General features: G+C 37.8%; 1 protein-coding gene across 1 annotated transcript in view; it reads right to left on the bottom strand.

The window, feature by feature from the left end:
• Window positions 1-12,537, bottom strand: part of TBCK (TBC1 domain containing kinase) — a 95,700-nt gene that overhangs the window by 34,927 nt on the left and 48,236 nt on the right. The window contains exons 19-22 of the mRNA XM_070948108.1: window positions 11,005-11,088; window positions 10,461-10,546; window positions 8,757-8,793; window positions 6,444-6,605 (exon numbers count right to left, since the gene is read on the bottom strand). Of these exons, the coding sequence (XP_070804209.1) occupies window positions 6,444-6,605; window positions 8,757-8,793; window positions 10,461-10,546; window positions 11,005-11,088 (369 nt within the window). The remainder of the gene's footprint in view (window positions 1-6,443; window positions 6,606-8,756; window positions 8,794-10,460; window positions 10,547-11,004; window positions 11,089-12,537) is intronic.

Raw genomic sequence — 12,537 nt, 5'->3', positions numbered from 1 at the left:
GAAAAACAAGTTTGCAAAGCGCTCTACCCTTTGAAAATGATTATGATATCCTCTGGATCAGAGGCTGCACACCAGACAGTCTGAGGAGCCAACGGGCAAACAGCCACTGGAGCAGAATTGGGAGGCAATGAGGCTGAGCAGGAAAGGCTGACTAAGATAATGAGGGACCAGAGTCTGGCAGGATGCCTACCAGAGGAACATACTGGCAGCTACAGAGACCAAAACAATGATGAGCAGCATGTTTTGTTGGGAGCAGACAACAACAAAAATCTCTAATCCAGTCTATTGGACTGGATTTAGAGAATAACTGAGTTTAGGTAGTTCAAAGTTGGCCACTACTAATCAGATGATCCACATGAAATACAGTTCAAGGCATGACTCAATGTGAAAGGCTGAAGGAGAAATTATAATCTCTCTCCCCCCCCTCCCCCCCCCTCTCTGTTGTGAAGTTTTCTTGGAAGTAGATTTCAATGTGTCTCCTTCTGAAGGTACGTGTGACTGACCCAAGGCCACCCAGCTCGCTTTCTGCCTAAGACAGGACTAGATCTCACAGTCTTCCAGTTTGCAGAAAGAAAGCATTTAAGAAATTTACTAGAAATTGAGGTATAAGAAGTAATAGTATTGCTGCCAAAAGATTCTGAATCAGGCGCAGATGAAGAACCCATCGAACTGTTTAAAGAAGTAGTTCAAACACTGCTTTGTGTCAACACCTATAAAAGAAAACTGTGGTGTGGAGATTGGGAAAGATCCCTATTCCTATTCTAAAAAAGGGAAATATTTACATGACGGTATTCAAACTATCAAACCATTGTAATAATTAAGAAAGAAGAATAGATACATACATAAACACAGAAATGACAGATGAACAAGCCAGTTTCAGAAAAAAAATAAGGGGCATGAGATTGTTTAATATAAGACGGCTAATCGAGAGCAAGAGAACATAAGAAGAATCTTTATCTATGCATTATTGATTACAAGAGCTTTGATTGGCAAGATCATACCAGAGTGTGAAATATATTAAGGCATGTGTATATTATTCCCTCTTCTTCTTATGAATCATTTTAATGGATAGAAAGCGAATGTAAGAACTGGATTTAAAATAAAAAACAGATTGGTTGAAAACTAAGTAAGGGAATGAGACACAAAGTGAATTATCTGTTTAGCTTGTAAGGGTTTTTACAGCCACAATACAATGGCTGTATTGAAAGAGATGGCAGCTGAAATCAAAATTGAAGGACAAAACATCAACTGCCCGAAATTCTGTAGAGATTCTCAGTCATCCAGGTCATGGTTGTCCCAAAGTTACTTTTTTAGGAGGCAACTGGACTTCCTTGCTTTTTTTTATCTTCTGAAGATGTTTCGCTTTTTATCCAAGAAATTTCTTCAGCTCTGACAGGATAGTGGGGAATGGAAGGATTTATATTCCTTGCAGACAGCTGGTCTTTTGCATCCTTTTAGATCAGGGGTGTCAAACTCACGTCGTCACGGCATCATCACATGACATATTGTGAGTTTTCCCCCCTTTGCTAAACTGGGCGTGGGCGTGGCCAGCATATGACATATCTGGCTCGCGGGCTGCGATTTTGACAGCTGTTTTAGGGGGTTGTTGAAGCACTTGGAGGTTTATCTGTGTCCTCAGGGTCACCTGAGTGCTCCTGGTTCCTGTAGCCTGCAATTTTTTCTCTGGAAATATATTCTCACTCCCACTCCATTCAAAGGGTGTTCATCCCAAAGTGTATAGCTAAAAGTCTGTAGAGATTCTCAGTCATCCACAATCCTGTCAGAGCTGAAGAAGCTTCTTAAAGAAGCAAAACGTCCTCAAAGAAAAAGAAAAAACAAGAAAGTCCAGTTGCCTCCTAAAAAAGCATCTTTGGGACAACCATGACCTCAATGACTAACTGAAAAGTTAATCAGCATGGATTTATAAACATCATGCCGATCAGGTGGAAAACATGAATAATTACAAGAATTATCAGCCTTAAGTTAAATGGCATCTATTTTGCAGTTCATGGCATTACAGAATGCCTTTGATAAACAGGTGTGTGGAAACAAATCACTTTCTTTCTCTACCAAAGCCAGATTTTCTACCTCATACTTGGCTGCAAGCTATTCAATATTGGCAGCTGTGAATAGCTTTTGTTTCATAATTCCATTATACACCTTTGATGAAGTTTTGAGATCTGTTGTATAAACACATCTGCTTCTTGCTCCTGGTCAAAGCCATCAGACATACGTAATTCAAAAATTCATAAGGATAAACAAAACTCTTCTACAAACATTCAGCTCTTATGTCTATCTGTGGAACAGAAATAGTAAAAAAAAATAAATACTAATGTTCTGTGTCTATTTCCTCCATGAAGCACTGAGCTAACTCCTTGATATGTGTTCAGAAAAAACGTTAGCTCCTTTCCCACTTGCTAATGGAACTATTTACATATTTGAGCTATTTTTAATATCTGTACATTTCTTGATACTTCATGATGCAGTTGCTGCAATCTAAAGATGTTGTGGAACACATGGAGGTATACATGTAGCACCTCTTTGCCTTTCTACAAAGCAGCCCTATCTTTTCATAGAACTATGCTACAGCCGTGGAAGAGAGCTGCAGGTTTCTGGGAAGATATGAGCCACCTAGAGTTGGTTATAAAATGGGCATGGGGTATAAATATTTAACCAACCAACCAACCAACCAACCAACCAGTGCTTTAAGGACCTGTAAACATCTGCTAAATGCTTCAAATTACTCTTTTGAGTCTTTAAATTGTAAGTGTGCCATAGTCCTAATCTACATGTCTAGATTGAAGAAATAAATACAGTTCCCCCGAAAATAAGACATCCCCTGATAATAAGCCCAATTGGGCTTTTGAGCGCATGCACTAAAATACCCCTCCTGAAAATAAGCCCCCTCCCCCCAAATATTTAAATGCATTTGCAGCTGGTCCCCGCCATTTCCTCTGGTTAGGGTTAGGGAGACAGAGCTGGAAATCAGGTAAGATGGCAAGAGGAGCCCATCTTGCTCCACACGCCCCAAAATAATAAAATCTCCTTGAAAATAAGGCTAAGCTCTTATTTCGGGGTTCAAAAAAATATAAGACAGGGTCTTATTTTTGGGGAAACACGGGTAGTTTTAATCATCAACATTAGAAAGAAATATTTAATATTCAAAGGAAATCTCTTATTCCCTCTCTTTAAATCGTATGAGCCATGGCAGGGCTTCCTTTTTCATAGGAAGCACCTGTGAAAAAAGTGACATTAGGAGAATATGTATAATATTAGAATTGAGATTTGTTAAAATGTCTCTCTTTTCTGGAAAATATCTACAACACAAACAAAAGCATGAAAAAAGAATTTAAAAAGGCAGTGAGATATCGGGAAAGGTCAGGTAACATGCTAATTAGGAAGTATGGTTACGGTTAAGATTAAATTATGCATGCTATAAGTAAAATATTTGCTGTTTTGGATAAAGAATTCCAGGGGAAATAGTTGATTCAGAAAAAGTTCTTTTATAACTCTGTTTTGAAAAAATATAAGTTACATTTTATTAAATTTTGAGCTTTCTATGGAAATAACAGCACAAAATCTAATATTTATGTGTGTACAGGTGAGTACGTGTGTGTACATGTCAATAAAACCATACTGTTTGCAATCCCAGGATTACATCAAATGCTGATGCAGGCTTTCAAGGGCTCACACTGTTCATCTGAATTAGTTCCCTTCTATGAAGCCTGCCTTTTCCTCACATCAAAGGAGAATCAGACTGAATGGCAATGGAATAATTTTGATTACAGTGTGCATTTAGTGCAACTGAATTTACCATAGCTGATGAACTTTGGTGACACAAGACACTGAGGACCTGCACAAAGGCCTCCTTGGGGCCTTTTGCAGACCACCAAATTCATATGGTCAGTCCTGGTTCAAATTGTCTTTCTCATCTGGCCTTCCCAATGTCTACAGTAAGTAGGAATTCTGAAAATTATATTTCTACACACCTGGTGGGCACCAGTTTTGCAGCAGTTTACTCTACACTGTGATCTGAAATATATGCCACATCTCCTTTGAAGAGAGACTCTATGTTAACTCTTAGGTATTTTTTGAATGACAGTTAAGGAGAAATCACTACAGCATACTAATGACTAAAACGTCAATGCAGTTACACAAAAATTCACATAATGAACCAGTTCAGAACTCTACTTCAACTAAGAATGGTTTTTTAAAATCTTAGTTAGGAGCCGATCCCTAGTTCTTAGATGGTTTTAAAAACTTTCGTTGAGATGCCAAGATTATTTAAATAAGATGTTAAAAAAGTAAACCAGAGCTCACTGGAATTCTGGTTCTTTACCAAAAATAGAACTATTCCTACAAGAGGCCCCTTAATATCTGATTTATTATTATGTTTTACTATTATCTAGGGCATACTTCTTACCCAGTAATTTTCTCATGTAGTAATTTCAATTTGCCTTGCATGTTTTTTAGAAACAAATCCCAGAACCTTCAAATTTTGAGATTACAGTCGAAGTTCAGAAATTTTTAAAGAAATTTGCAATCTAGTATGAGTCATGGTATTGGGACACGGTGGTTCAGTGGCTAAGATGCTGAGCTTGTCGATCGAAAGGTCGGCAGTTCAGCAGTTCGAATCCCTAGTGCTGCGTAACGGGGTGAGCTCCCGTTACTTGTCTCAGCTTCTGCCAACCTAACAGTTTGAAAGCACATAAAAAATGCAAGTAGAAAAATAGGGACCACCTTTGGTGGGAAGGTAACAAAGTTCCGTGAGCCTTTGGTGTTTAGTCATGCCGGCCACATGACCACGGAGATGTCTTCAGAGAGCGCTGGCTCTTTGGCTTTGAAATGGAGATGAGCACCGCCCTCTAGAGTCGGGAATGACTAGCACATAAGTGCGAGGGGAACCTTTACCTTCAGAGTCATGGTTAACAAAATTATCCCAAAACATTACACAAACAACTCAGTTTGATGCCGAGTTAAGATTTCCATTGGCTTGAGTGCCCTTCATTCTTATATATATCTGGGAATGACCATGAGAGACAGGAGGGAGATCTCAGATTGGACATTCAACAGGTGAAAGATGTTTCAGCCCACAGAAGGGAAGATGGCATGGGAAACGTTTCAGAAAAGACCCTTCCCAGATTTCCAAAGAGTAAAAAGAAAGGATGGGAGAAATACTTTCAATCTTGCAAGATTCTTAATCATACAATAAAGCTAGAGTTAGTACTCCTGGTTGTGCTTCTTGTCTGGACTACTTGCAGTAGCAACTTATAGTCCCAGGATTATAGGTATCCCCAAACTCCTTTCATGCATTCCTTGGTATCCTGAATTGGAGAAAAAAATCAGCATTGTCTTTCCCTGGCATTTGAAGATAAGAAGAAGTATGAAAAGTATTGGGTCAACCTGAAAATAAACTTCATGTATCTCTATAAACAAAGAATGCTCACATAAAGAGGGAAAAAAGAAAATAATCACTCTGTTTAAGTATACAATACTCTTTGCATCAGCATTCCATTCAATATGGCATGGCTTCCATTTTATCAAAGGGTTGCCTTTCCCTGCTACATAGGATCAGATTCTATGACAGATTTTATTTTCCTGGACTCCAAGATCACCACAGATGGGACTGCAGCCATCAGTCTGCAGCCATCAGGGCAAAAGAAGGGGATGACAGAGAATGAGGTGGCTGGATGGAGTCAATGAAGCAGTAGGTGTGAGCTTAAATGGGCTCCAGAGGATGGTAGAGGACAGGAAAGCCTGGAGGAACGTTGTCCATGGGGTCGCGATGTGTCGGATGTGACTTCGCAACTAACAACAACAACATATTGACATGACTAGCATTCAAGGTAGCATATAATTGATTCAGAAAATACACACTGCTAAAGTTTTAGCAGAACAGAAGCACTAAAATTGTAGAATTTATAATGGTCAATTAAAAATTTATGACTGTTGAAGTCTTTCTTCAAGAAATAGGATCTTGATTGTCATTTTATCACTGCATTTAATGGCAGAGTTTAAAATATCAACTGGGCTAATCAACCTAAACTCTGACAAAGTCACAATTTGCAAGAAGACTGGTCAAATTCTGAGGCAGTTTAACAAAGACTAAGGTAGGTAGAACTGTAAAATGACTCTAAATTGAATTAGGATGAATGGTCTTATATTTTAGCATATCCACAATTAATTCAGGTACCTCATATTATTAGCATACATACCTATGCATAAAAGTGCATAAAAAAACCCTGAAGTATACTTACATAACTTATTTACCTCTTCCAATTTAACAAAGGCTGCCTGCATCTAAGTAAAAATGTATTCAGTACAACATAATTCCCTATTCACCCAAATTCTTTCCTATTCAAATTCCAGAAATTAGGAATATATATCAATCAGAACGAAGGCTAGCCAAGGAGGATATAAGACTGATAAAGATAATACTGTACCTGGTAAATCAGAAAACAGCAAAATGCACTCGTTGAATCCATTGGAGAGAAGACGATCCCTCAGCTGCTGTAGGATAGCCACTCCAATGCAGAATGGGAAGGATGAATTTCCCAGTAGCAATGTATCCCACAGATGAAAGATTTTGTGCAAAGGAAAGACATCTGCAAGGCAGCCAGCAAAGAAATATCAATTGGGGGAGAATAAGTTTTCAGGTTTGTTTGTTTATTTTTGTAATGCTATATAGGTAATCAGGAAACAAGCATAAGAGAGTACAAGACTTAAGAAAGATCCTCCCCCTCCCCCCCAGAATGCAGATGGCAAGGGGAGATTCCACAATAAGTATGAATGAGAAGAGCCTCTAAAGCAGTTTCTATTGTGTATCTTATTTTAGATAGGTATTATAATGGCATGGGCAAAACTGTCTGTTAATTCTGTATGTTTCAGTACAACATTTCTTGATAACAGGTTTTAGGGAAGCTGCATATATCACAGTTTATCTTCAAATGCTATTAGGTCCATTGGTAAAATGTAATTTCAATATATTGGATTGGATTACATTAGATTACACATACAAACACACACACACATAGGAGGGATCCTTGGTGCTCTCTAAACTTGCTCGTGTTCTTGCAGAGGTTTCATTACCCTTAACTAGTAACATCATCAGTACTAGTAAGGAGTGTGGTTTGCTGTTAAATCTGTCTATATGTTGTAAAATTAAAGAATTTTCATCATGTCTTCTGACTGCCAGGTGGTTTTCATGGATACGCTCTGCCAGTCTTCTGCCTGTCTGTCCTATGTATGTGCCTATACTGTATATATCACTTCAATAACACTCAACGTCCTTTATAAACTAGAACAGTACTGCTGGAGAGGATTTTTTTTTTGGTCACATGTTGATTTACAACTCTCCAAAGCAACAAAATACCCACTTTAATATTATTAATGAAATATCGTATTTTTCGGAGTATAAGACGCAACTTTCCTCCCCCTAAAAGGGGGTGAAAATTTAGGTGCGTCTTATATACCAAATGTAGCCCCGCCCACTCACTGGCCCCCTTTGGCCTCTGCCTCGCAGCAGTTACCTCCTTGCAAGAAAACAGCAAGAAAAAACAGTTCCTTTCAACTTCAGCACAGCCTAATTAGCACAAGTTGATTGGGTCGGCCTCCTGACTCTCAGCTGATTTGCTCTCAGCTGTTTTGCCCGGGCCTCTGCTGCTTGCTGCAAGGAGGTAAATTGCTGGAGCAGATTTTTTTTTCCTTGTGTTAATCAAGCTATGCTGAAAACGAAAATGAAAGAAAGCAGGCTGTTTGCTGTAACGAAGCAAAATTGCTCAGAGACAGAGGGGAGATTTCTTTTTCTTCTTTTCCTCACCAAAAAAGGTAGGTACGTCTTATACTCTGAAAAATACGGTATATACTGCCACATTCATTATGATTTGATGCCACATACAGGCAGAGAGGTAGTATGATCTTCCTCCACATGTTATTGGTTGACATTAACATAGCAAAGAAATAGGGCCAAATAATTTTATATTTATTTAAAATATGATGTTCTATCATTTGAACCTCAATTCCTAGAGGAAGCCAAGAACCAGAGGTTAATGTAGCACTTTTCCTCTACAGCTGGTATTTTCTGAATTTAACTATACCATATTAGGTTAACTGTGATCAAGCCTGTAGGTAATGGTTACTTTATAATTAGGTATTTTAAATTTGAAATCAGACATCAGAATTTACAGTACGTAACAGTACTGTGTCTTTTTTAACAGTAGGTGTTATAATATCCATTTTTTCTTTTTCTTTTTTTATGTTTAATTTGTAGACATACTGCAAATCTCATGTTAAGTATGAACCTTATTCCACACACTTGTGAAACGGCTATAGGATAATTTCTGGGGAATTATGCACAATTCATTATCTACCATGAGCACAACACATTGACATAATCTTTCAATATACTAATATATTTCTGAAGAACAAATTGAAAATTTAACTGAACAGATAAAAGTAAGAATTTAGTGGTACACAGAACAGCAAGGGGAGATACTCAGGATGAAAATATATCATCCTGAAATGTATATGACTGAAATAATTCTGTTTTGCACTAATATTGCTTTAAATGCACACTAATATTGCTTTAAATGCACAGTTGTATTTATTCACCGGGTGGATATAAGCATCTTCAATGAGTGTTTAGTGTTTAATGATGATTATTGCCCTAAATTAGAGACTATCAAATAAAAATATTAAAACATGCTTGTGATAAAGAAACATATACCTGTAAATGAAAAATGAGAAAAGATACTTACGTGTGAACATTGTAAGAAACCAAGGAATAGCATATAGCTATAAGAACAACATGGGAAAAAAAGAATATGTTGTTAAGAGTAGATTGTTGTAAATTTTCAACCACATCAGTGTTGGAATTCTGTAAACCTAACTTATAACATATATGAGAAGTTTAAATCAGGATTGCTGTTTTAAATCCTTATCATGATAGCCAACCCAATCTAGAATTCAATTTTTTTGAACCAGTCTGATTATACTTTAATGCTGCATATAAAATGGTCCTTGCATAATGATCACTCATTCTGCAACCGTTTAAACTTAACGATGGTGCTGAATTGATAATAGCGTATTATTATACTTTTCCACAAATATTGTAATTATGATTTTAAAATCTATTTGCTTGAATTTGGGTTTTTTAAAATAAGCTTAAGCTTCAGAAGATCCATCCTAGTGGGCACTATCTCTAGATAGCCATTAACCCAACAGGAGGTAATTCTGCTTCTTCCATCCATTTTACTGTTTCTACTTTCATCAACAACTCTTTGGTTTGGTGAGGACTTCCTACACTTTTCTTAGTGCACACTGCCCCCTGCCTGTCCCACGAGGTATAAGCAAGTTAACAGCACAGCTTCCTTTCTTGCCACACAGTATTTGTTTAGAGAAGAGTCCTCTATTCTCCACAACACAATGGGCAGTAATAAAGTGTGATCCATAGTTAATAGAATACTAATGCTTCTGCATTAGGATGTTGCATCCACAACAATCCTGTTAATATTCCCTTTTTAAGGATTTTATTTTCCTCTAAATTGCTCAACAGAGAACAATTTGGGAATACAGAATAAAAAATCAGTCTCATTTTATACCACTGTTTTCCTTCTGTATTTTTAATGGTCATATTTGATTTTTATTTTCAGGTGCAATGAGATCTCATAAAAGTCAAGAGGTAGTGCCTGCCTACCTTAAATTAGGACTTCTGATCCTTAAATTAGGACTTCTTTCTTATAATATCCCGGTCATTAAAAAAAAGAGAGAGAGAGATTGGACACCCTTTGTCTGAAATGGTTTCCTGCCTGAGCTGGGGGTTGGACTAGAAGACCTTCAAAGTCTCTTCCAACTCTGTTATCCATAGACAAAATTAAGGTGCAGGGAGCACATAGGGAACATCGTCTTCATGCAGGAGGAACCAACAAGATTAATCAATTAATTTGATAGGATTAATTTTCAAGCATGAAAATAGTATTTCTAAGTGTATATACTTCACTTTGATGGATTTTGGAAATATTTTGTTGAAAATCATATTAAATGGCACATCTTGCAGAATTTGACTGCTTGATAGCTCCTATCAGAGTTTGATTGATCCTTGCACTGAATTTGTTTTGGACCATGGTTATGTGGATATAGATTATTAAACTTTCTGCTGTTTCTGCCTGTACTAAAATATATAAGCAATGGTGGCGCAATGAGCCATGGTGGCGCAGTGGTTAGAGTGCAGTACTGCAGGCTACTTCTGCTGCCTGCTGGCTGCCTGCAATTTGGCAGTTCAAATCTCACCAGGCTTAAAGTTGACTCAGCCTTCCATCCTTCCGAGGTGGGTAAAATGAGGACCCAAATTGTTGGGGGAAACATGCTGACTCGGTAAACTGCTTAGAGAGGGGCTGTAAAGCACTGTAAAGTGCTAGATAAATCTAAGTGCTATTGCTATAAAAAGCATTTATAGCACTTACATCTGGGATGAAACCTATTTCATTGAGATGGTTACTCAGTTCAGGATCGTGGAATGCAATCATCTGGGAGAACACCGTAAGATATTCTGGAAGAAAGATAAACAGTAAGAGTATTTGGAAATGATTTCAGCAAGAATTCAGCCTCAAGGATTTTGCTTTATGGAATCACCATTGCAGCAGAATTCCAGGAAAGAGTTAGCAAACTCAAAACATTTACTACTAAAATAATTCACAGCAGAAAAAACAAAATCACAACAATACCACAAGGAATACTCTAAGAGCTATGAATAATAACACTATCAATATAATAGACCAACGCATAACTTTATTAAGGAAATTCAAAACAAACTGCATGCTGCAATTCTGCAGCTGTTTCAAGTTAGTAGTAGCTGCAGTTTTGGTGGGTTTTTTTTAAAAAAAAATTGTGGTATGTATTTTCCACTAGATCTCAAAGCAGATTATACATTTAAAACTATAAAAGATAAAACATGTATATAGGCTTCTAAAGGCTTGTTTTAAATGAGATTTATAGCAGAAAACCTACCTTGAATAACATGAGAATTATCCTTTAAAAAGAAATTATAGAGATATTTTGGTATAAAAGCAGACATGCAGGAATAGGCCAAAGCTAAAAAAAAAAAAAGAACCAGAAAGAGAGATAGCGTTTTATCCAACCATTACAATTATTAGAACAAATTGAAAACAATGTTACACTGTTCACATTAAATAAGTCTGTAAAATTTAAAAATACAGGTAGTCCTCAAATTACAACCATTCATTTAGTGATCAAAGTTACAACAGCACTGGAAAAAATAATCATAGGTCAAAATGACTATTAGTCAAAATAGTCAAAAAAAAGTGACCTATGACTATTTTTCACACTTACAACTGTTGCAGCACCCCATGGTCACGTGATCAAAATTCATGCTTGGCAACTTGCATGTATTTATAATGGTTGCAGTGTGCTGGGATCAAGTAATCACCTTTTGCAACCTTCTAACACACAATGTCAATGGGGAAGCTATATTCCTTAACAACTGTGTAACAATCAATCAATCAAACAAACAAACAGAAGATTGCTGAAAGGGACTTTGGAGGTCTTCTAGTCTAAACCCCTACTTATTGTGGCCCGTCAATGGCCTGTGCAGATTGTAGCTGATTCAGACAGAGAGGAGGCTGGTGTGGTGCTGCGCCAGCAACCTGTGCAGCAGGTGCTCGAGTCTGACTGTGAGGAGGCTGGAGAAGATGTGGTGCCAGAGGCAGGGATTCAGCCAAGGCCTTCAGAACATCCAGAAGCTCCTTTAAGTGAAGAGGACGAAGAGGAGGAGCCTCTTCTCAATGCACGGGCATGCAGAGCTGCCAAAAGGCAGGAGTGGCTACTCAGGAGGAGGTCTCCTTGAGAGTAAGGCTTGGGGCTAATTGGCCACTCCCTTAGCCTATTTAAGGAGGAACACTGCTTGCAGCAAACTGTAGGGAACAACTTTAGTTTACTCTCCTTCGTGTCTGGATTCTCTGCAAAATTGCTTCTGGGCTTTTTGCCAACTCTAGTAAGACTGTGATTACCTTATCTTAGAATTCTGGTAGGCTGTTAAGACAGTTTATTAACAGCCTTTGGTTGATAAAGACTGAGTTACTTGAGTAAAATAAGCTTTGTATAGAGTTTGTGTGTGCTGCGTTCTTTGGGGTCCGTAGCTGGGGCAGAGCACTGCTCAAGCAGGAGACCCTTTACCATTTCAGACAAGTGACTGTCCAGTCTCTTCTTAAAAACCTCCAGTAATGAAGCAACCACAACCTCTGGTCTGTGCAAGCTTTTCCACCGGTTAATTGTCCTCACCGTTAGGAAGTTTCTCCTTAATTCCAGGTTTTAATGTTGTAAGGTTTCTAACTTAACAACTGCCGTCATTTCACTTAGTAATTGTGGCAAGAAAGGTTATAAAATGGGTCAAAAATTCACTTAACAACTGTCTTGCTTAGCAATGGAAATTTTGGGCTCAATTGTGTTCGTAAGTGGAGGTCCACCTGTACTTTCAAAGATTAAGCAAATTTATAGTTACAATACTGTTGGATCCAGATTTAA

The sequence above is a fragment of the Pituophis catenifer genome, unplaced genomic scaffold (assembly GCF_029215685.1).
Source record: "Pituophis catenifer annectens isolate HBS135680 unplaced genomic scaffold, rPitCat1.0.hap2 SCAF_8, whole genome shotgun sequence".
Lineage (NCBI taxonomy): Eukaryota > Metazoa > Chordata > Lepidosauria > Squamata > Colubridae > Pituophis > Pituophis catenifer.
The sequence above is the reverse complement of the archived record's forward strand: the minus strand, read 5'-3'. Positions and strand labels throughout refer to the sequence as shown.